This window comes from Caretta caretta, chromosome 3 (assembly GCF_965140235.1).
Source record: "Caretta caretta isolate rCarCar2 chromosome 3, rCarCar1.hap1, whole genome shotgun sequence".
NCBI lineage: Eukaryota > Metazoa > Chordata > Testudines > Cheloniidae > Caretta > Caretta caretta.
The window spans coordinates 930,658-954,914 of record NC_134208.1 but is presented as its reverse complement, the minus strand read 5'-3'; the positions used below and the strand labels follow the sequence as shown (position 1 = coordinate 954,914).

Genomic DNA, 24,257 nt, shown 5'->3' with positions numbered 1-24,257 from the left:
GTGTGTGTAGTCTCTTTTTGGTGATTGTTAATAAATAGAGGTTAAGTAGGATATTATTGTGTAAGGCTCTTTCACTGGCAAAAGACCCTGCAAACTTGGGAGGGTTACACCTGAGTCCTTGGAACGGGGTGAGGGCGGGTGCCCTAGAGTGTTAAGCAGACAGGGGCAAACTACGGCCCACGGGCCACATCCGGCCCGCAGGACCCTTCCCTCTGGCCCCCGAGCTCCTGCCAGGGAGCGGGGTCAGGACAGGGTTGCAGAGGAGCCAGCCCAACTCCCCGCTCAGCAGCAGCCTGGTGAGTGGGGCACAGCCTAGCCCCTGGCCCCTCCCCTTCTGCTCCCCTCCCTCCCTCACAGTCACAGTTCATAGAATCATAGAATATCAAGGTTGGAAGGGACCTCAGGAGGTCATCTAGTCCAACCCCCTGCTCAAAGCAGGACCAAGCCCCAATTTTTGCCCCAGATCCCTAAATGGCCCCCTCAAGGATTGAACTCACAACCCTGGGTTTAGCAGGCCAATGCTCAAACCACTGAGCTATCCCTCCCCAACCAGGTTAGGGTTAGTTCACGGAGTTCAGGAGGGTGGGGAGGCTAGGAGCACGGGGGGGTTGCAAGGAGGTGGTCAAGAGGCCTGGGCCCTGCTGCCAGGGATGGGGCAGAGCAAACCAGGGCCCCCCTCCATCTCCAGCATGCTTGGCCCCTGTCCCCAGCAGCCAAGCCCAGACAGGGAGCGAGCTGCCAAACGAGCAGGGGAAACAGACAGGGAAAGGACTGAGCCCCCCCTTTCCCCCACCCCACAGGTAACGTGGGGCAGGGAGAGCAGGGAGGGTTGGATAGGAGGTGCGGGGGCCCCAAGGGGACGGTCAGGGGGTGGAGAGCAGGGGAGATTGGATGGGGCAGGGGTCCCGGGGAGCAGGGGAGATTGGATAGGAGACGGGCATCCCGGGGGGATGGTCAGGGGGCAGAGAGCAGGGGCTTTTGGATAGGATGCAGGAGTCCCGGGGGGCAGTCAGGGGTGGGGAGCAGGGAGGGTTGGATGGGGGAGGGAGTTCCGAGAGGCTGGAATGGGGGCGGGGGCCGGGCCACGCCTCGCTGTTTGGGGAGACATAGCCTCCCCCATCCTTCCCTACCCGGCCCTCCAGACAATTTCTATACCCGATGTTTGCCCACCCCTGGTGTGAGGTGACACCCGAGCCCTGGGAACAGGGCGAGGGGGGGCCCCAGAGTGTGAGGTGACACCCAAGCCCTGGGAACGGGGCGAGGGGGGGCCCCAGAGTGTGAGGTGACACCCGAGCCCTGGGAACGGGGGGGGGGCGGGAAGAGGGCGGCCCAGAGCGTGTGAGTAACAGAATTTTGTGCGGGTAACACTCCTGCCCTGCAGCCACACCCTGTCCCCTTCCCACCCCTGCCCCCAGCCACCCTGTCCAGTGCCTACCCTGCCACCTGCCTGCCCATCCTCCTGCCCTGCCAGGCATCTCACTCAGCCTTTTCGCACCCTGCCCTGCCCGTCCTAGGGCCAAGCGGGAGGCTGACTCACCATCGTAGAAGCCGGCTGCCAGGTGCTGGTGGGGCTTGGAAGGCATCCAGGAGAGGCTGAAGCACTGGCCGCACTCAGACGAGTTCCCGGCCTGGATGGAGCCAACCTGCAGGGTGGCGATGCACTGCACCTGTGGGTGCCAAGGACACGGTCTGGGTTAGCAGAGTCCTGGTGCTAGTCAGCCCCTCCAGGCCCCCTTGCCAGCACCCACACCCATGGCACCAGCCCCATGGAACCGGGCGTCATGCAGCACCATGAGCTGCACAACCACCAGGGCTAGGGCCCTGCGGGACCCAACTCCCATCCCCCTGCTAGACTGGGCCCCCACAGGGGGAAAAGCCCTGTGCTGCTCCCATTCCACCTCCCAGCCCCATGCTCCCCAGGGGCCAGGACCCCTGCTGGGGCTCAGCATTGGTGCCCCCTAGCAACCCAGATTACACCTGCAGTCCTGGTCCATGGGGCGGAGAGCATGGTAGTGAAGGGCTGCCAGGAACGGGGGTATGGGCTGAGCCCAGCGCACCAGCACCAGCAGACACTCACCTTGCAGATGGTGTGCTTTGGGAAGGGCCCACCTAGGAGAAAGGAGAGAGCAGGACAGTCAGAAAGGGCAGGAGCTGTGCCAAGGGCTAGCTGAGCTAGGTGAGGCTGCCCCAGTCCCTAAGGGTCCACACTGTCCTGGGGACCTGTGGCCTGGCAGCTTGGTTGGCCTGGGATGTGAGGGCTGGAGGAATCATAGAAATGGAAGGGACCTCAAGAGGTCATCTAGTCCACTCCCCTGAACTCAAGGCAGGAACTATGCAAAAAATGAGGTTAGTTAAACAGAAATTAAAAGGTACAGTGACTAGAGTGAAATCCCTACAAGCTGCATGGACACTTTTCAAGGACACCATAATAGAGGCCTCAACTTAAATGTATACCCCAAAATAAAAAACACAACAAAAAAACTAAAAAAAAGAGCCACCGTGGCTTAACAACCATGTAAAAGAAGCAGTGAGAGATAAAAAGGCATCTTTTAAAAAGTGGAAGTCAAATCCTAGTGAGGTAAATAGAAAGGAGCATAAACACTGACAAATTAAATGTAAAAACATAATAAGAAAAGCCAAAAAGGAGTCTGAAGAACAGCTAGCCAAAAACTCAAAAGGTAATAACAAAACGTTTTTCAAGTACATCAGAAGCAGGAAGCCTGCTAAACAACCAGGGGGGCCCCTGGACGATCGAGATACAAAAGGAGCACTTAAAGATGATAGAGTCATTGCAGAGAAACTAAATGAATTCTTTGCTTCAGTCTTCACGGCTGAGGATGTTAGGGAGATTCCCAAACCTGAGCAGTCTTTTGTAGGTGACAAATCTGAGGAATTGTCACAGATTGAAGTGTCACTAGAGGAAGTTTTGGAATTAATTGAGAAACTGAACAGTAACAAGTCACCGGGATCAGATGGCATCACTCAAGAGCTCTGAAAGAACTCAAACGTGAAATTGCGGAACTATTAACGATGGTTTGTAACCTGTCCTTTACATCAGCTTCTGCACCCAGTGACTGGGAGATAGCAAATGTAATGCCAATATTTAAGAAGGGTTCTAGAGGTGATCCTGGCAATTACAGACCAGTAAGCCTAACGTCAGTACTGGACAAATTAGTTGAGACAATAGTAAAGAACAAAATTGTCAGACACACAGAAGAACATAAATTGCTGCGCAGAAGTCAACATGGTTTCTGTAAAGGGAGATCATGTTTTACTGATCTATTCAAGCTCTTTGAAGGGGTCAACCAACTTGTGGCCAAGAGGGATCCAGTGGACACAGTGTACTTAGATTTCCAGAAAGCCTTTGACAAGGTCCCTCACCAAAGGCTCTTACATAAATTAAGTTGTCGTGGGATAAGAGGGAAGATCCTTTCATGGATTGAGAACTGGTTAAAAGACAGGGAACAAAGGATAGGAATAAATGGTCAATTTTCAGAATGGAGAGGGGTAACTAGTGGTGTTCCCCAAGGGTCAATCCTAGGTCCAATCCTATTCAACTTATTCATAAATGATCTGGAGAAAGGGGTAAACAGTGAGGTGGCAAAGTTTGCAGATGATACTAAACTGCTCAAGATAGTTAAGACCAAAGCAGACAGTAAAGAACTTCAAAAAGATCTCACAAAACTAAGTGATTGGACAACAAAATGGCAAATGAAATTTAATGTGGATAAATGTAAAGTAATGCACATTGGAAAAAATAACCCCAACTATACATACAATATGATGGGGGCTAATTTAGCTACAGCTAATCAGGAAAAAGATCTTGTCGTCATCGTGGATAATTCTCTGAAGACGTCCATGCAGTGTGCAGCAGCAGTCAAAAAAGCAAACGGGATGTTAGGAATCATTAAAAAAGGGATAGAGAATAAGATGGAGAATATCATATTGCCTCTATATAAATCCATGGTACGCCCACATCTTGAATACTGCGTACAGATGTGATCCTCTCATCTCAAAAAAGATAGACTGGCATTAGAAAAGGTTCAGAAAAGGGCAACTAAAATGATTAGGGTCCCATATGAGGAGAGATTAAAGAGGTTAGGACTTTTCAGCTTGGAAAAGAGGAGACTAAGGGGTGATAGGATAGAGGTCTATAAAATCATGAGTGGGGTGGAGAAAGTGAATAAGGAAAAGTTATTTATTTGTTCCCATAAATAAAAGAACTAGGGGCCACCAAATGAAATTAATGGGTAGCAGGTTTAAAACAAATTAAAGGAAGTTCTTCTTCATTCAGAGCACAGTCAACCTGTGGAACTCCTTGCCTTAAGAGGTTGTGAAGACTAGGACTATAACAGGGTTTAAGAGAGAACTGGATAAATCCAGGGAGGTTAAGTCCATTAATGGCTGTTAGCCAGGATGGGTAAGGAATGGTGTCCCTAGCCTCTGTTTGTCCGAGGGTGGAGATGGATGGCAGGAGACAGATCACTAGACCATTACTGATTATCTAGGGAGGTGGTGGAATCTCCTTCCTTAGAAGTTTTTAAGGTCAGGCTTGACAAAGCCCTGGCTGGGATGATTTAATTGGGGATCAGTCCAGCTTTGAGCAGAGGGTTGGACTAGATGACCTCCTGAGGTCCCTTCCAACTCTGATATTCTATGATTCGGTTCACCCCCTCTGGGGCACGTGGCATTGGCCAGTGTTGGCAGACAGGATACTGGGCTGGATGGACCTTTGGTCTGACCCAGTATGGCCATTCTTATATTCTAAGTATTATCTAGACCATGCCTGACAGGTGTTTGTCCAACCTGCTCTTAAAAATCCCCAATGACAGAGATTCCACAACCCTCCCTAGGCAATTTATTCCAGTGCTGAACCACCCTGACACATAGGAAGTTTTTTCTAATGTCAAACCTAAACCACCCGTGCTGCAATTTAACATGGTCCAGCCTGGCCAGCCTCAGAGCTCCCTCAAGCCAGGCTGCTGTGAGATAACCTTGGTTTATTGTGTCTGTCCCTTTTCCTAGATCCTGAGGCCTGAAAGGCCCTTGTGAGCAGCTAATCTGACCCCGTGTCCCACAGACAGGCCAGAGATCAGCCACCCAAGGATTCCTAGAGCAGAGCTTAGAGAAAAACAGCTGATCCAGATTTCAGAGTAACAGCCGTGTTAGTCTGTATTCGTAAAAAGAAAAGGAGTACTTGTGGCACCTTAGAGACTAACCAATTTATTTGAGCATGAGCTTTTGTGAGCTACAGCTCACTTCATCGGAAGTTCATTCATCAGCTGATCCAGACTGAAACATTGGCCGTGATGGAACATACATCAGAACCCTTGGTCAGTTGTTCCAATGGTTAATGACTCTCCCTGTTAAACATTTACACCTTACTGCCAGTCTGAATGTGTCTGGTTTCAGCTTCCTTTCTCTGCTAGACTGAGTAGCCAGTTATTCAATTTTTGTTCCCCATGTAGGGGTATAGGCTGTAATCAAGTCACCCCTTCACCTTGTCTTTATTAAACTAAAAGAGACTCCAGAAGCTCAATTGCTTTAAGGCAGGCTTTCTAAGCCTTCAGTCATTCACATGCCTCCTCTCGGACTCCTCTCTAATTTATCAACATCCCTCCTGAAGTGTGGGCACCAGACCTGGATACAGGGTCCCAGCAGCAGTCGCCCCAGAGCTAAACAGAGGTTCAATAACCTCTCTGCTCCGACTCGAGATTCCCCTGTTTATGCTCCCAGCTTGGTATTAGCCCTTTTGGACACAGTGTTACACTGGGAGCTCATGTCCTGCTGATTGTCCACCACGACATGCAGGGTAGAGTCCCTCAGCCTGTAAGTCTGGCCTGCAGCCTTTGCTCCTAGTTGTACATTTACATTTAGCCATACTAAAATGTACACTGCTTGCTTGTGCCCCATGTCCCCAGGGATCTAGATCGCTCTGTGTCACTGACTTGTCCTCTTCATTATTCACCACTCCCCCAATCTTTGGATCATCTAAAAACTTTATCAGTGTTTGGGTTTGTTTTCTTCCAGGTCATTGATAAAACTGTTAAATAGTGTAGGGCCAAGACCCCATCCCTATGGAATCCCACTGGAAAGAAACCTGCTTGATAATGAGAACCCCCATTTACAATTACCTTTTGAGACCTACCAGTTAGCCAGTTTTTAATCCATTTAATGTGGGACAGGTTCATTTTATATCATTCTAGCTTTTTAATCAAAATGTTGTGTGATACCAAGTCGAATACCTTAGAGAACCCTAAGTATATTAGGTCAACACTATTACCAGGATCAGCCAAGCCTGTAAGTGCCTAATAATATCTATAGATCAAGTTAGTTGGACCAAATCTATTTCCCATAAACCCAGATGAGTGCCATGAATTACATCATCCTCCATTAATTCTTTATTAAGCTGTGTCTGTCAGTCCCGGGGAGGGCAGCTGTGTCTGAGCTGAGCTCGTCCCAGCCTCCTGGGACCTCTCAGTCCATTGTCCTCCTCCTGCAGAGCCCTGCTGCGTTCACACATTCCGCCACCAGAACGGCCCCTGGATAGATTCAGTCCCCGGACCTCCCCCTGCCTTGATGGAGCCTCCACTGCCGTGGGCTGGCTTTAGCCAGTCCTTAATGCCCAGTCATGTGACACAAACACCTAGCCTCCAGGTCTGCCCCAGGGCAGCTTTTTACCCCTTCTGTCCCCATGGGGCAGCAGTCCCTAGGCCAGGGAGTCACAAATTCCCAACTCTGTAGGGGAGGCTGGGATGGCAGCTTCACCCTTGGGCCTAGGCACAGGGTGCTCAGCTACCTATAGGGCAAACTGGGGCCAGGGGGTGGGAGTCTGACGATGAGGGACCAGGCCTCTGGCTTTTCTCATACTTTGGCAGCCCTTGTGTAGCTCGTCCTGCCAACAGTCACCCAGCAACTTGAACTGAGGTGCCACCCCCCAAATATGACTACCATGACCCCTCCCCCATTACAGCCTCTCCCCTAGGCCCAGCCACGCAGCGCCAACCTGCCCAGCAGACATAACATTCCTGCCCTCCCAACTCACCCAGCGGGCTGGGTGCCCTGGGCCTCTCTCCCAACCCACCCACCCAATCCAACAGTCTGCCATGCACCTCTCCCCAGCCTGTCCAGTACAGCAGGAAACCTCTGGCATGGGTAATGAAGCCACCCCATTGTTCCAGATACAGACAGCAGCCCACCCCAAGGAGGTGGGGGGAGCAGATCCCTGTGAGACCAGCAGGTCTAGCAGCCACTCCCTGCCCCACGTGCCCCCCATTCCTCCCACTCAGACATGACAGGCAGCAGACAGGCACTTCAATTACTGCACGGAGCAGAGCAGTCATGCATCTTCTCGGGTGCTTCAATTACAGATGGCCAGCTTGTCAATTACCTCCTCCAGGCGGTGGGGAGGGGAGGGGAGCAGTGCCCATGGCAGCCCCTCTGCCCACTACCCCGGGAAGGGGGGGTGCATGGAACAGGGGGAGAGCAGTTCACATTGACCTGGGGATCTCCAGCACCAGCAGCCCCAAGGCCATGGCGGCTGGGCTGGACTTAGGCCAGCGGGGATAGCTCCCCCACGCTGAGCCCAGAGCTGTCTGCACTGCGCTACAGCAGCACCAGGCCAGCAGGCGAGCCCCCACCTCACAAAGGGGGCACTGTGCCAGCAGGGATTAATCTGCTAGCCCAGGGGGATCAAACCAGGAGGCAAAGAGTGAACCCCTGTAGCTGGCTGCCTGAGGGCCTGGCAGGGATGCTCTGAACTACAGGGGCTTTGCCAGAGGAGCAGGGCCCAGTCCCCACCGGGTGCCTGGAGTGGTTTCAGGGGGTGGGACTGCAGATGCTGATTAGCCCTGGCACAGGCCTGCCCCATGGAGGAGCGAGTGGGCCTGGCTTCCCATTGTTACAGCACCAGCAGAGGAGACACTGGTCAAGGCTGAAGGAGCACTGGCCATCCATCACACCCAGCCCCCGCAGACAAGCCTAGTTACAAGCATCGTTAGCTGACTGACTTGGCTGAGAGCACCGAGGCCCCTCCCAGCCCAAGGAGGAGCGGGAGGAGCTCCCCAGCACTCCCATCCCCTAAGGCAGGCCCCACATTCCCCAACCCAGCTCAGGCTTCGATGACTCCCCAGGGAGCAGCTGGGGCTCCCGGCCCCCCCCCGTGGACAGCTCTGAGCGGGGCCGCCCCCAAGCAGGAGCATGGGGAGCCAAGAAGCCGCAGAGCTGCACCTCCCAGTCTGGGCCCCTTTCCTGCAGACGGTAGCACCCTCTGGTGGCCACAAGGAACAGCCACACCTCACCCGCACTGCCCCAGGTGCCAGGGCCGCAGTGCTCCGTGTGTGAGGTGCCTGCTCCCCTACCCAGCCAGGTGGGGACGTCGGTGGGAAGCCCAGCTCCCCGTCAGTCTGTTCGCCTTGGCAGCCCTCTCGGCAGGCAGGCTCAGACCCTTGCGGGGTGGGCACTGCCTTAGCTGCAGCAGGGCTCCCAAGCAGGTTCTAAGCCCGCCGCTGGCTCTCGCTGTCCGGCAGGGAGGCCTCGGCCAGGCTGCAGCATGTCCGGGGGCGCAATGCGGGTACAATGCTTCGAACGAGGGGCCCTGGGAAGGGCCTGGTGCACGAAACCAGGGTGCTAACATGACCAGCTCATCACCGAGACCCCCACCATGGGCAGAGCCTCCCAGGGGCACACCCCTCTACCACCTGGCCTGCCTTGGCCCGGCCCAGCTCCTCTCTGTGCAGCACCCAGCCTGACCATTTGGAGAGGGAACCCCCATGAACAAGGAAACATGGCCAGACTGGGGGAGAGTCAGCCAGGCCAGGAGGGGAGGAAACGCCCCACAGACAGCCAAGGGGCACAGCCAGGCTGGGCTAGCTTAAGGAGAAGCAGCAAACAGCCCTAGAGGTGCTGATGGATGGCTCCCGCCTGCCAGCGGACAGAGGTCAGACACCCAACCTTGTCCTGCGTCCCCTTGGCTGAGCTCGACCTGCTGACCAGGGCAAGCTTGGCTCGCCCGAGAGTGGAGGACGGGTCCAAGGGAACGCGCTGAAGTGGGCTGAGTCCTTCCTGGAGGGATGCACCCAAAGAGCAGGGTTGGGAAGGGCCGCTCCCCCCAAGCCCCTCCCTGGCTGTGCGCCGCAAGGACCAGGTCTCCCTCGGGCCCGTCTCAACAGCCACCTGCAGCCGCCAGGTGAGCCGGTCAAACGCAGGGGCTCCAGCACCCCCTCCCGCTCTGTCTGCCCTTTGCCACGTTCCACCCCACACGACCCCCAAGATGGCCCCGGGCCTGGAGAACAGTTGGCTGGCAGCACCCCCAAGCCAGGCTGAGGAGTTCTGGCCCCAGTGCCATCTCCATGGGTGAGGGTCAGGTCAGTCCCTGGCCTGGGAGATGGCTGGATTCCTTGCTGAGCTCTCACACAGCAGCACCCAGCAGTAATGCCGACAACCAGCTCTGGCTGGCTATGAGCCCTGCCCCATCCCGGCAGATGAAGACTCTGCCTCAGTCACTCCTCTGGGGTGGGCTACAGCAGCGCAATGGACCTGGGCATGGAGGTGCCAACCCCTTCAGAATGCTGCAGCAGGTCCCCTCAGCACCATGGCTACCGCCAATCTATCAGCCCTGTCTCTGCGCTACGCTGCCTTCCCAGGCTCTTCAAAGCAAGTCCCAGGGCTCAGCCTCTCTCTTCAAAGCACTGCGTAGACTGGGCTCCCGGGACCCGGAAGACTGTCTGAAGCGCTGGACAAAGACAGCAGATGACAGCTTTGCTCCTCTGGCCCAGCGGAGCGCTCAGCAATTCAAGGACAGCTGGTCTGTGCCAGAGATGGGACATTTACAGGGGTGGGCCCAGACTGTGGAGTGAACTCACCCTGAAGCAGCCTCCCACTTCCGCTCCAAGGGAAGAGCGCGTTGCTTTAACCTCCCTTCTCTGATACACACCCCATAGCAGGGACGTCTAGACCCCAACCGTTACCAAACCCAAATGCTGCATGGCACATGAACAAACCTGGGGGCTGCTGTGGAGTCACACTGCTCAACGCAGGCGAGGCACTCCAATACCGGTGCAGAGCGCGGGGCGAGAACCTGGCTCGAACAGCCGGGCCCCACCAGGGATTAGTCTGCCAGCAGAGTGCAGTGCGGTGTGAGAACCTCGCTGGGCTTCACCAGGGCTGGGAAGCTACTGTGTCAGGCCACATAGCTGAGCGTGGGCTGACACAGGGAGCCGCATGGCTGCTTTGGGGGTGCCCTGAGGCTCACACAGGCCCAGGATCCATGGGTGGGGCCCTGGGCATTGCATTTCTCAGGGTTTTCCCAGAGCCCCATGCGCTGCCCTGCCAGGGTTTCAGTACTGTCACCCCACCCCTCTCCGCCCCGCGGCACAGCTCTTCCTACCTTTTACCTGGGCTCTCTTGTGAGCGAGCAGTCCCTCGGGGTGCGGGAGGCTGTACACGAGCACTTTGCCGTCAGAAAAGGCTGCCGCCAGGAGGCCCAGCCGGCTCATCTGAGGGGGCTGGAGGGACAGACGCACAGGCTGAGGAGCCAGGCTCAGGCTCCTGGGGAGACTCACCCAAGGCACCCCACCCCCCGCCGGGTCATGCTGAGCGCTGCAGTGCAATGGTTCCATTCTACGCCCAGGAGCGGGTGCAATCCATGGGCATCGCTCTGTGCTGGGGGGCAGCCACTCCACAGGCTGCTCGGAGGGGAGCGGGATCCGTTTCTGGGGGGCCCACTGCTGGGGTCATCCCCAGAGCCCTCATGCAGGCAGACCCAGCCTCCCCCCTGCTCCACCACACCCCTACCTTCCTGCAGGTGGTGGGCAGCTCCCAGGCTCCGCTGGGGCAGAACTTCATGTCCCAGATGCAGCCGTGGTCGGCGGTGATGGCATAAGCCAGCCTGGCTTTGGTGGCAGAGCTGCAGGCACAAGCGAGTTAGGGGGGGCCTGGCTGGTGGGTGTCAGGAGCCCCCCTCCACCCGCACAGGGGCATAGCTCCAGCTCAGCCCCCAGGCACATGGGGCAGGCAGGGAGAGCCCTGCAGTGCTCTACAACTGCTGGCTCTGCCACCCAGAGCCCCCACCCTGGGCACGGGCCAAGCCTCCAGCCGGGACCAAGGAGGTAAGTCATGCCCTCCCTGCAGAGCAGCTCCCGGGCGCCTGGGTCACGGTTTCCCACAGCACTCAGCCTTGGCCTCTGCCCAGGACTGGGCCACTGAGCTCCAGGGTGCTGGAGTGAGTGACGGCCTATGCAGGGCATGGCCATGTGCCCCGAGGAGCGTGGGGGTGAGGCCCCAGGCCCACATCCCATGTGGGGGAGGAGGCCCTGCTCCACTCCCACGAGCAATGCATTTGCCACCCCTGCAGACTATGGGCTCGCCACCCCCAACTCTCCCATGGCTCTGGGCTCGGCTGCCCGCCCCCCTCACACATGGGCTCTGGGCTTCTCCGCTTACTCTGTCCCCCAGGGCTCTGCACTTCCCACCCCTGCAGGCTGTGGGCTCACCACCCCAACTCTCCCCCCGCCAGGGCTCTGGGCTTGCCTCCCAGGGCTCTGTACCGCCCCCCCTCCCCCCTGCACCACCCCCAGGCTCTGAGCTCATTCCCCCCCACCCCCCAAGCTCTGAGCTCCTCCTTTCCCCCCCCCCAAGCTCTGCGCTCCTCCTTCCCCCCACCCTGCAGCACTCCCCAAGCTCTGCGCTCCCCCTTCCCCCGACCCTGCACCAGTCTCGGCCCTCACTCCCCACCCTGCACCACCCTCCAGGCTCTGCGCTCACCAGAGCCTCTCCTGCACACACGACTCACCCTGCCTCCGGCTGCAGGATACCCAGAGCCCAGAGCTGTAGCAGTGCAGGGCCTGTGTGGAGCTCGGCCAGGCTGTGCCTTTCGTCCATGCCCTTGTTACAGTACAGCGCCACGTACTGGGGGGCGGCAGAGCCCTCTGGACACGGGCACCACTCCATGGCCCACACTGGGCCACCCACAAAGAAGGACACGTCCAGGCGCTCCTCGTGGGGCTGCAGGGAGTTGAACCTGCCGAGGGGAATGGGAGCAGTGGGTAAAAAGCAGACGGGAGGGCAGGAGGCATGGCCAGCTAAGGGCTCTGCTGTCCAGGGGACCATGCAGAGCAAGGCAGGGCAGCTGCAGGCTGGCTTGACACTGCGCCATAATCGAGCCGTGCTCTGGGGGTGGGAGCCCTGCCTGGACCTGAACCCAGTGCCCAGGGTACAATGCAAAGGGAAGCCTGCAAGGAGGGACAGAACACACTGCAGGCTCAGCTGGCCCTGCTGCCGGGGGCCTCGATTCCCAACAGCTCTGGGCGGTGGCTGCGCTGGATCTCAGGGGCAGAAGCCGCTCTGGGGGGTTGCCAAGACCCAGCAAGTCATTCTGGAGTAGGCACAACCCTCCAGCTGCCAGCCCAGCTCTGGACAGTGACCCTGGGGCTTGCTCATACCTGTTGATGCGGTACAGGACACCGTCTTCTTCAATGCCCTCCCGCTGGATGGAGAAGAGCGGAGACTTCATCTCTCCCGGCAGGTACTGGGCACATTCGCTGAAGGGGCAGAAGGAGAGGAATGAGCAGCCACTGTCTCCTCTCTCAGGGACTTGACTTGGGAAACAAACCCGGCTTGGGGCCCCAGCCCATACCTCAGCAACCCCCTCCCCGGGGCTCCGGCCCGACCCTCGGCAACCCCCTCCCTGGGGAACTGGTCCAGCCCTCTGATATCATCAGACACCTGACAACCATCAAGGTCAGTATCGGGAACTGCCCCTATGTTGTGCATTCACCCCTTACCCACTGCTCCCTTGCCAGCCCCAAGGCAGGGGCTGCCCCATGCCCACATTCGCCCCAGCCTGCGGAAAACTATTCACCTACCTCTCGGAGAGAAACGTCCACTTGCGTGTGGAAGGGAGCCAGTCGGGAAATTCCCAGGGGGAGTAGTGCTGGTCCCTCCTGTGGAGCACAAGGCATCAGAATCCCACATGCCCCCGCCCAGCTGCTCTCCTTGCTGCTACACGCCCAGGCTAGAGGCAGAAGCCGCAGGCTGGGGCGTGAAGACAGTGGGGAATTCGAGCCCAGCCTGGCCCCAGTCCGTCACCCCTGAAACTCATCACCCCAGAGATCCTTCTGCCAAGGGCTCCTTGCCCCTCTCGAGCCACCTGTGCTGCAAAGGACCCTGCAGGCCTCTACCCATGGGGCAGCCCTGAGTGAGACTGATGCATCCAGCCCCGCCACCCCAGACTAAGGGGCAAGGGAGCCTTAGCCATGCCACTGCAGGCAGGCTGGCCCTGCATGATAGGACCACCTAAAGGGCCCCGGGACAGACTGCTTGCAGCCCCTCCAGCCCAACGGGTCACCCAGCCTGTCGCAGCCCCAGGGCCAGGCGCTCACCTCTCAGCACCCCCCCTAGACCTGCGCAAGGGTGGCCATACTCACAGGCTGTGGGTGATGCTGGGACACTTCCACACGGGGGCCATGATGGAGTTGTGGAAGCCATTGGGAGCAAGCCCTCGGCACTGGGGCTTGGACTTCTGAGCATAAGAGAAAGCAGGGTTAGAGCAAGACACTAGTTACACAGCCATGCCAAAGAGATGACCCAGCCCAGGCCAACTCTCGAGACACCCATGCCCTTAGCCCCAGCTAGTTCCCTGCCCAACCCACCCACGCCCCCAGACGCAACCCCCCAACACACCCTCCACCCAGCCCCAGAAACAGAGGGGGGATGCAGCCATCCCATGGAGCCCCTACCCTGCCTCCCTCTCCAGGGCTGTGTCTGCCGAGAGCCCCTGCTCAGCCCGCTGGCTCAGTCGGAGCACAAAGGCTGCTGCAGGCTGGAGAAGCGCAGGGACCAGCAGATGTGTGCCCACACCCCAGCCTCAGCCCTGTGTAGTAAGATGTGGCCCTGAAACATAAACCCTTATATCAGAGGCCTGGTCTGAGGCCTGAGCTAAAGTAATGGTCAAGACTTTGCTAACAAAGCGCAGTTAAGCTGTGATCCAAAGGCAGGCCCTGCTCATAGAAGCTGGCAAGGAAAGGGCTGATGTTGCAAAATACACATACCTAAAAGGTCCTGGACCCTAGCGATATCCGAACACTCTGAAACTTGCACATTCCACACATGTAACAAGGAACAGGCCGACCCATCCCAAAGACAGGGGCAAAAGGGTACTATGATGGATAGAGTGGTTTTGTTCGAACCAACATGTACAAAGTGAGAGGTGGCACCTTACTGCGTAGAGAGATTGCACCTCGATACGTCAGAAGTGATGTGTAACTTGTCTGTACCTGTGCATAAGATGCATCCCTGGGGCGGTCTCTCTGACCAGCCTAGGGGGCAGTGGAGAATCCCGCCAGGGACTGAGCTGTGTCCATTGCCAAGGAGCACATAGGGACTAACAGAACTGTAGACATCTGATCCGGGGAGCTAGAGATTGTGTTTCTTTTGACAATAAACCTGGCCGGGTGCCATCGTACCTTATTGGAGTCTGTGGTCATTGGGGGTTCTCTTGGGGTCTGCTGTGTCAGCGATCTGCGCAGAGCCGGGGCAGCACACAGGGAGAACACACACGCACGCACACAGCCGACTGTTCTCAACATTGGATAGAGCAGAGCACCACACCGGTGGCGTCTGACAACACCCTGGTCAGTGTCAGTCTCAGAACCTCCAACCCAGTAGACAGGAAGAACTGGCCCAGTGCAAACAAGCAAGGGTCTGTAATTAACCTATCGGCTCCAGGCCAGCCAAAACCCCTGAACGGCAGGGAGATGCAGCCAGCCAGCTCCAGACCTAGATCTATAAAAAGGGGAAAAGTGACCTGGGCACGTACAGCTCCGTTTCTGAGCTCAGGAAATGCAAGGTGGGTGCTGGAGAGCCTGCGACTGACTGGCCAACCTGCCTTAGTACAGCAGGCCACCCCCTGCACTACAGTCACAGTACAGACCAGCTTTCTGGTTAACGCCGACTCCGGCAAGCGTCCGGCAAGCGCGGCAGGGTAGTGCCACACGTGGGATCACTGGAAAAAGGGGTTCCTGAGACTCAGCCCTCCCAGGACAACAAGGGCTTTTCTTAGGGTTGCCACATTCTGCCAACCTTTTGGGGCTGGAGCTGGGAGTCAAAGCAGGGCTCTGGCCCTGGCAAAGAGTTACCCCTGGGAGCGCCTGGCACCACTGATCCAAGGAGCCGCAGTCCCCAGCCTGTTTAGCTTTCCTGCGATGTCAGAGCGACACAGATCACCCTGAGCAATTGTAGACAGAGGAACAGGAGGGCTTGCAGCCTCAGCAGTCTCTCAGTAGCTGCAGAGCTCCAGGGCTAAGCAGCAGCCTCTGATCCTGACCCAGCCATCCCAGGTCAGGTCTAATCCGAGGGCAGAACGCTGGAAGAGGCCAAGACGACGGCATGTAGCTTACACCTTTCTTTCTAGGGATGTAAGCAAAGTACTCTGGAAAAAATCAGACTCTCATCCTGGGAAAGGGAGTGGGCTCAGGTGAGGGGGTGAAGATTTCGGATGGATGGCCTGGGACATGGGAAAGAGGTAAGGAGCTGGGGAAGAATAGGGGCAGGGCACCTGTCAGCCCCACATTCTCCCCTCCTGTGTGTGCATCAGGATCCAAGGGTCCTGTGCCCTTCTACAGGGTCTCCACCCCTGCCTCCCCTCACATAAGACAGTATCTGGGGGGCCTGAAGCCCTCTCCCTAATCTCCCATGGATGTGCTGCGATCTGGGGGGAGGGGCTTCTCTCCTTAGCTTCCTGGAGGACAGCAGCCCCTCTTCCTGCTCCACATGAGCCAGCACGTAGGGAGGTGCCTTGTCCCTGGGCTGGGGAGCTCCCAAGAGGCATGGTGGGCGCATGAGCCTAGAGCACACTGCTAAGACTGGGTGAGAACTGAGACTGGGCGTACTTGCTGCACATCACAGGTTTCTGAAGCAGGAGGTGTGGGGATGGGAACAGCCACTGAGATGAATGTGATGGCCAGTCAGGATTAGGTCATCTGGGGAACTCCAGCTTCTGCACCATGTGGTTGGTAGGGTGTTGAGGTCTGGCAGCTCTGATCTTGGGGCTGTGTCCTGGAGTTGGTTCCAAAGAACTTCCAAAAATGGAGCAGTGCACAGCAGAGCTATAGGTTTAGGCTTTACTTGTCTCCATTCAGCTGAGCCCATCACACTGGGACGAATGGGCCACTTCACACCACTCAGAACCTCCTACACTTTCAGGATTCTCCAGTGCTAGGAGTCTGGATTTAGCAAAGCTGCTGCTGACTGATTAATGCTTTTTGTACACCACTGGCTTCTCATGCACTAATGGCTTAAAGGGATGGGAAGGGGAGGAGGGTGAGCTGGGAAGTGGGGGGATTGTTACTTGGGGGGATGGAGAGAGACACACCAGTCTTCTCTCATATGCTTAGTTCCTGTAACCACCATGTATTAAAGCAGTCAGATTCTTGGGGGACAGCCCACGGCTGGGCGAATTTCTCCTCACAGTCCTGCTGGGAACTACACGTTACAAACATTTCAAAGCATGACCATTATGCCGGGTCCACTGTAACAAAGTGCATGGTGGGGACAGGACTTATGATTCACGTAGCAACCGTGTGGGTTAGTGGTGAGAGCAGTGGACTGCGACTCAAAGCTTAGGCTCTATTCCCAGCTCTGCCACTGACCTGATGAGTGACTTTGGCCAAATCTCTATGCCTCGGTTTCCCTATCTGTACAATGGGGACAATGATTTTTCCCTCCTTGAAATATAATGAAGAACACCATGAAAGACTTAGGTTATCCCCTTTATTACATGGCCACAGCAGCATCTGGATTGCACACCTACGTAATGACCACTACTTAAATGACCACTAACTCCTACCCATATCACTCCTCCTCCAGGAACTCAGACGGGAGCAGGCACAGAAAAGAGCTGCTAGGCTGATGAGCGGAACGCAGGGCCTGTCTTATGGGAGCAGGCTGGCAGAGCTTTGACTACCCGAGCAAAACGCAGGATGAAGGGCAGGGAGATCTGACTGCTCCCTGGGAATACAGCACGGGTAATGCCCAAGACAGGGGAGAGCTGCTGAAGCTAAAGGCCAAATCTGGCACAAGACCACCCAGGAATAAGGTGACAATGAACCCGCTGAGGCTGGAGAGGAAAAAATATTGGACCATCAGAGGAGGGAGGGTTGGGAACAGATTCCCAACAGCAGCTGTGGGAGCAAACCACCTCTCTGGCTTTAAGATGGAGCTCGACAAACTCACAAAGAAGCTGCCTGCAATCTCAGGGGACCAGGAGCTCCCTGCCAATCCTAGGCCCTGTGTTCAAACAGGGAGTTTGAGTCACTTTAAACCAGCAGCTCTGCCTCCATGCCATGTCCCAGAGCCCCCTCCCCCTGGGGGGACTGCTTCCTTCCCCCACAGCCATGCTCTATATACCCGGGGCGAGGGTGACCCCTTTCCCACTCTACCCCATACACACTGGAGGGGGTGGGTGGGGAGAGACCCGGAACGGACGACACATCAAGGCCCAGTGGCCACCCCCCTCCCCCTCCTACAAACATTAACCCAGGGCTGGTGTGACAAGGGGGCAACGTGAATAGGATGCTGTTACCCCTGCTGACTGCATCCTCAGGGTGTGGCCCCGGACAGCCTCTGGCTCTGACTCAGAGACCTCGCTGAGCAGGACATCACTCTCCTCCTCCTCCTCCTCTGCCGCCTCCAGCAACACCTCTTTCGAGGGCACAAAGTCCACATCCTGGGAGAGGTCATCGTCATCAGCCGCCTTCTCCTCTTTCCTCCTCCTGCTCCGGCGCTTCTTTCTCGAACTGTCAGACTCTGGTTCCTGGGGGCCCTCGTTGGGAGCCAGGGGCTGGTAGACCGATGTCAGCTCCTCGGCCAGCTCCTGCAGGTAAAGCAAGGCCCTGGGGGCACCAAAGGGATCACTGGTAAGAGAGCTGCCCTGCCCCCTCAGGGCGTCTCCCTGGGCTACAGTCATTGGACCTGGTGCTCTGGGAAGGAGCATTTCTGCCACTGATGCCCAGAGGGACTAGGCTGCACCAGGACTGGAGACCCAAACCTTACCAGCAAATTCCCGCACCCCAGCCAAGCTCTGCATTCAGGAAACATGGCTTGCCCCTCTAGGGGAAAACTTACACTGCGTCTGAAAGCCAAGCTTCCCCCACAGGAGTGCCAACAGAGCCCAGCAATGCTGCTCTGAGTCAGCCAGGGCCACCAGAGACTGGGAGCACCACTGCCCTCCTTTGGCTGTTCCCATGTTTCATCTCCATGGTGTTCTCATTCAAGCTGAGACCATCACATGGATGGGCTACATCACACCCTGCAGACCGTCCCAAGCTTTCCAGGTTCTCCTATGTTGGGAATTTGGATATAGCAGAACTGTGGCTACTTTTCTCACAGTTTCTTTATGCACAACTGGCTTCTAACTAATGGCTTAATGGCACAGGAAGGGGAGGAGGGTGAGCTGGCAATGTCGGCGGGGCCACATATTTGGAAAGTGCTTGTTATACATTGCAGGGAATGGAGAGACAGGCACCAGCCTTGTTTCACAGGTTTAAAGTTCCTGCAACCATCACGTAATAAAACTGTCACACTCTTGGTAGCTAGACCAGCCGTGTTTGAGATCTCTCTCTGCAGCCCTGGTGGGAACTGAACACTGCAAATATTCCAATCATGGCCATTATTCCCAGCCCACGATAACAGAGAGCAGGGGGTGGGCCACTTAGGGAATGTCTACATTGCACTGTAAGCCTGTGCTTGAGCCTGGGCTCTAGCCTAGCCTAGCCTCCTCTCCCCTTGTGTCTACACTGCAATTGCTTGATCCGGGTCCCAGGATTCAGCCAGAAGTATCCCACAATTCCATGGGACAACCTCCTTAGTCCTCTCTATCCCAACAATCTGCAATCCACTATATTGAAAATGGAAGCCCCCCCCTTCCCCCCCTATGCTAACAGCAGCAACTCAGGTCAGCATTAACCCATTCTCTACTGATCACCAATCTGGAAGCGCACTGTCAGAGAGCTTCCTGGGTCTGCAGTGGAGAGCGAACAGATCAAACCTTTTGCAAAGTGAGCAGCTTCAACCTTCCTGTAACGTGCAGGGTGGGACATAAAGTTTTCCCCACACGGTCCTAGTGCTAGAGCGGCCACATTTCAGGGGGATGAGGATGCTAGGGAGTCGGGGATAGGGTCACCTCGACTAGGGTCTGCGCACTGCAGTGTGGACACTGGAGCCCTAGGATCAAGCACAGATTAGAAAAGTCTTAATGTAGGGTTAAAATACAATGTAGATGCTCAAGCCCAGGGTTCCCTAGCTCAGATTAGCTGACTCGAGTCCCACTAACCCTGGGCTTACATTGCAGTGTAGACATACTGTCTGGCATCACATCACTAACCCACACGGCTGCTGATGGGGACACAGGAGCCCTGGGCTCTATTCCCAGCTCTGCCACTGGGCCAAATTTGAGATGTACTGATGCAAAGTGCTATGTCAGGGCTAAGTGTTATCATTACCTGACCACAGTAGTGTCTGAGCTGCACTCCTACATCTGCCTAAGTGACCGGAACTACCAACACCACATTCGAAGAAACTAGGAAGTTCACTGACTAAAATGTCAACAATGCAGAGGCGCGGTTGCCTGGTGGTATCTTGCGCCTTTCTAGAATGTTGAGTTCACCAAAACTCCAGCTTCCGAAAGCCAGGAAATGCTGAGTTAGGGTACGCACCCATGCAGCCTTAGCTCTGCCCTCTTTGAGCAATGCCCCAACAGACTCATTGCATGCTTACTCACAGTCTCCCTTTGCATTGTATTGAACAGGAGATCATTCAAACATGGCTTGCTCCATGGAAAGACCACCACCCTGCTAAATTTCACAGAGCCTTCACCCCTACGCACATGGTGCCATCCAGCACTCTGCTTTCACTCACCCTTCATTTAACCCACACTCACCTCACACAAACTGCTGGCAATCCCCATTGCAAGAAAACCCGTGTCCTGCTCCCGACAAAGCCTACACAATGCAATACTGACATGAGGGCTGCTGAATCTCCTAAGGCACACAAGTACCTCTTTCCTTCAATCACACACACAGGGATCATGGAGAGGGGCTCACAAACACCCCAGAGGGCCACAGCCCCCCAGATCGCCTCATATTACACACTCAGCTCTGCCAAACTGCTCCAAATAACGTATCCATCATTCAATACAGCTATACCTAACGCAGGAGCTCCCCGTGGCTAGTGCCTGCTCTGGGGTGGGGGGGCAGAATAAAGGTTACGGAGGCATGCACTGAAATTCTATTTCCTGGGTTTGAGTTTTACCAAACTCGATGATGTAGAAGGGCACCAGATGTTGCCAGGCAACCTTATCTCTGGGCTAAGGACTGTTTTGTCAAGAATTTTCAGATGAGAGTTGCTGAACCAGCAGGTGTCCAGCCCCTCAAGCTCTCCCACCCCCAGCCCGGACTGTCAGCATCCCATGGCCATTTCCTGTTCAGCCAGCAGCACTGCCCTCCCAGGGGCCCCTCTGAGGACAGGACAGTGAAGTCAGACCCACACACAGCCAATACCAACCCATGTCCAGTGTGACTCTATATGCTCTGCAGGGAACACACGTGTGTGTTTGGGGGGGTGACGGCAGTGAGTAACTGCAGCTCATGGGAATGGATTCCCCGGTCGGTCCGCTAACCACAGCCCAGCACACAGCATGGCAAGCAGCTGCCCTACAGATCCCGTCAGACAGTCTATTGCATTGAAAACCAGCCCCCCAGAGCACAGTCAAAGCTGGCCCCTTGCTGCTGTAGGCACACAAGGGGCAGGGCCCTCCCCAGCTCAGAGTGCTTCACTGGGCAGCCCAAACCACCTCCACAGCAGTTTTATGGCTGTTCTTGTGACTTTCCCGGGCGCCTTCCCAAGAGCGCAGACAGGGAAGTTCTAGGGTGAGGTGGAGATGAACCTCAGTCACCACAGAGCAGCTGAGCAGGCTGGGGGGCACAGACACCTTCAGAAAGGGCAGCAAGGAGCTCCACAAGGAGCCACTCCTGCATCACAGACTGCAAAACAGCAGCTATCCCCTCTCTGCCCCACACAAGGCACCCTGGGCTGCAGCTCCTTCAGGTCTCACACCAGAGAGAGAAATCCACAGACTGCAGGATCCCCACTGGATCCCAGCAAGCTAGGCTCAAACCAAGCCTTCTGTTTCCAGGCAGACACATGCCAACCTGGCCCAGGCATGGCAGACTATAGGGAATCTGCGTCCTCCAGCTCAAAATTCCCAAGAGTCACTGTTGGGCAGAGACCAGAGCTGGCCACGTCAGGCCAATGAGCAGCATGCTGGCAGATCTAATCCTCTTCCCCAGCTCTAGAGGCTTACAATGCCTGCAGGCTCGCCAGGTGCCCGAATGCTGCATGGGATGCTAGCTCCCCTGGAAGGGCCTCGGGGGACCCAGCCAGGACAAAAGTCCCAAGTGGAGTTAACAGCATATAGTCGACAACGGCACCCACTAGGCTCTCCCTGCTGCATCCACAATGGCAGCGATGACCCCGCAAGGAACAGAACCGGCCTCAAGAGCACCATGCTCACATGCGCAGCCTCACTTCCTCCTATTGATTCTTTGTAGTACCGTAGGACCTAGGAGCCCAGCCACAGCCCAGAGCCCAATTGCACTAGGAGTTGTATAAACCCAGGACAAAGAAATGATGCCAGCTCTGCCCCCAAGGGCACTCTTACACTGGCATTAGCACCCTTGCCCTCCTCCCCCCACCCCACTGCACTTCTGTGCTAGGAGCCCTCCTCCCCCCACACCCACTCTTACACTTTAGCTGCCCGCCTCTTGGGGCGCTCACTGGGCGTGGCCTCCAAGCCATCAGGTGCCTCGTTGCTCCCCAGTACCTTCTGCACACAGATGGGCTCTGGCGTTTGGCAGTCCAGACCCTGCGACAGCTTCAGCAGAAGCAGCTCTGCTTTGGACTTACGGCCTCGTTTCTTTGGCACTTTCATGGGCGAGGTGGGCCCATTCTCCGAGGTCCCAGCGGCCTCCCCATCCCCCTCAGCCTCTGCCCAGGCTGGACACTTGCGGGCAGGCCGTTTCCTTTTGGATTTTCGGCTTCGGACAGGCTTCCTCCTGGGCATGGCAGCTGCCACCTCCCCTTCGGGGTGGGCTGAGACCTCCCAGCCCACCAGCGCCGGAAGCTCACCTGGCCAAAGAGAAGAGGGCCAGATGTCAGTGATGTGCAGCTCAACTCACCATTCACCTCTCCCCACTCAAAGCTGCCTTATGGCCCACAAGCCACCAGTGTGGGGGTGACAGGGCACCACTCCCCAGCTTGGCAGACACGAGGGCCCCAGGTTCCAGCAGCAAGCAGGGCACACCCACTCTGCCCCTTCCCAGGAGCACTCCTCAGACACAAGGACCCCTCTGGGGAGAGGGGCTCCCTCCAAGGCCAGGCGCCAGACAACGAGCTGGCTTGGATTGTTTCATGTTTGACAGGACCTTGCAGGACGAAGGAACCCTGGGTTATTTGAAAGAGAAGAGGGCACCAGCAGAGCACACGAGGTGAGCGACAGGTGAGGTCAACAGGACTGCAGAACTCAAGAGCGATAGCTTAAGAGCCAAGACTAGAAGCCACATCACTCCATCCACAGTCCCTTCTGGCCCAGCTGCTGCCCGTGCCCTCACTCTCCAGTGCCAATGCTTAGCACCTGCCTGGCCCTTCTGCAGCTGCCAACTGCAAGGTACTCAACTAGCGAGTAACCCGAAGCAGCCGCATGGGCAGGCAGAGCCAAGTCCACCTATCAGGTTCTGTGGTCTAGTGCTCTGAGATCACGGAGAGCTGGGTTCCGTTCCTGACCCTAAAAGCTTTCCATGGGGCAAAGCTCACCCAACTCCCTCCCGGGGGGGGGGGGGGGGGTGAGACCTCATTTAAACTGGGAAGCACAGGAGATTATTGAGGGTGAAGTTCTCAGGTAAGGAGAAATGGAGGACCAAGATGGGTCTCAGTTTTCCCCCAACAGGGCCTAAATCAGGAGATTCCATGAGCTGAGCTGGAGCTCAATGCAGCTTGCCAGCACTCAGAAAGCTCCCCAACTGCACGCAGAGAGAGGGCGATTTCCACTGATCAGTCCCAGAGCTCTCCAGACTTCAGCAGCAGGCAGATTCTCACATGGGAAAGTCATTCACATGGCCTCCCAATCTGAACAGGGTTTGATTCAAATTCTCTAAAAGGTCCTGAGCCAAGACCTCACAGGCCCATAGATGGACACTTCAGAGAGTTATGCTACGGCAACCCAAAACGGGGGGCTTGCAACAGAAAGGCTCAGACAACCTAATGAGAGCTGGCACCCTGGCTATCCCAGAAACCACCACTGAAATGCAGCCACCTGCGGGGAGCCGGGCAGCTGCTTCACCCGGCAGCGCTTTAGAGCAGCCATTGAAGGAGCACGGGGGACCGGGGGAGAGGAAAGGCGCCCTTAGGGTGCAAGCACAGGCCTTGGACTAGGAAGCCGGAGGTTTATCCCCTCCACTGCCACCGACTCATAAACTGACAAGGCCCTTCCCCTCCCTGCCCCAGTCTCCGAGCGAAGCAATGGGGGCCGCGTCGGGCCGGCCGAGGCGGGGAGTAGGCCCGGCGGAGCCGCGGCCGGCGGGGCGGGGCGGGGCGGGGCGGCGCGGGGGGACCCCAGGCGGCCGGCGGGGCGGGGCTCCCCGCGCAGAGGCCGGGCCGGGGAGGCGGCGGCGGCGGGTACGTACGGGCGGCGGCCTGCGGGGAGCTCGGCTCCGGCCGCTCGCTCCCTGGAGACCCGCGTCCTCTCGTGCGGCGGCGGCGGCCCGGCTCCTCCCGCAGCGCGCCCGGGGCGGACGGTCCCGCGGCGGCCTCCGCGGCGCAGGGCGGCTCCGAGCGCAGGGACCCGCGGGGGCCCGCGGCCGCCCCCATGGCCCCGGCACGAGCCGCCATCAGCGCCCGCGGGCCTCAGGCCGGCGCCGCCCGCATGGCTCCGGGGCGGGCTCCGGGGGTCACGCGGGGCCGAGTCCGGCCGAGCCGCCCCGCCCCGCCGCCCTCACCTCGGCTCCCGGCGGCCCGCGCGGAACCGGGGGCTCCAAGATGGCCGCTCCGCAGGCGCGCGGCAATCGACGCGCGGCGCTCCCTGGCGTCACTTCCGGCTGCGTCCCCGGGGAACGGATGTTGCCCGGCTCTCACAATGCCCCGCCCTCGCGCCCAGATCTGCATGCGCGGCCCCGCCCCTCGCCAGAGCCCGTGGGGGGCGGGGCCGGTTC

General features: G+C 57.2%; 1 protein-coding gene across 2 annotated transcripts in view; it reads right to left on the bottom strand.

Moving 5' to 3' along the window:
* Positions 1 to 24,225, bottom strand: part of GTF3C2 (general transcription factor IIIC subunit 2) — a 30,413-nt gene extending 6,188 nt beyond the window's left edge. For both annotated transcript variants that reach the window (XM_075126244.1, XM_075126245.1), the window contains exons 1-11: positions 24,045 to 24,225; positions 21,798 to 22,179; positions 17,579 to 17,888; positions 13,425 to 13,519; positions 12,864 to 12,941; positions 12,441 to 12,539; positions 11,792 to 12,019; positions 10,795 to 10,906; positions 10,388 to 10,505; positions 2,078 to 2,109; positions 1,538 to 1,667 (exon numbers count right to left, since the gene is read on the bottom strand). In XM_075126244.1, coding sequence (XP_074982345.1) covers positions 1,538 to 1,667; positions 2,078 to 2,109; positions 10,388 to 10,505; positions 10,795 to 10,906; positions 11,792 to 12,019; positions 12,441 to 12,539; positions 12,864 to 12,941; positions 13,425 to 13,519; positions 17,579 to 17,888; positions 21,798 to 22,179; positions 24,045 to 24,210 — 1,750 coding nt within the window. In that variant the 5' untranslated portion in view covers positions 24,211 to 24,225. The remainder of the gene's footprint in view (positions 1 to 1,537; positions 1,668 to 2,077; positions 2,110 to 10,387; positions 10,506 to 10,794; positions 10,907 to 11,791; positions 12,020 to 12,440; positions 12,540 to 12,863; positions 12,942 to 13,424; positions 13,520 to 17,578; positions 17,889 to 21,797; positions 22,180 to 24,044) is intronic.
* Between the last annotated feature and the right edge of the window lie 32 nt (positions 24,226 to 24,257).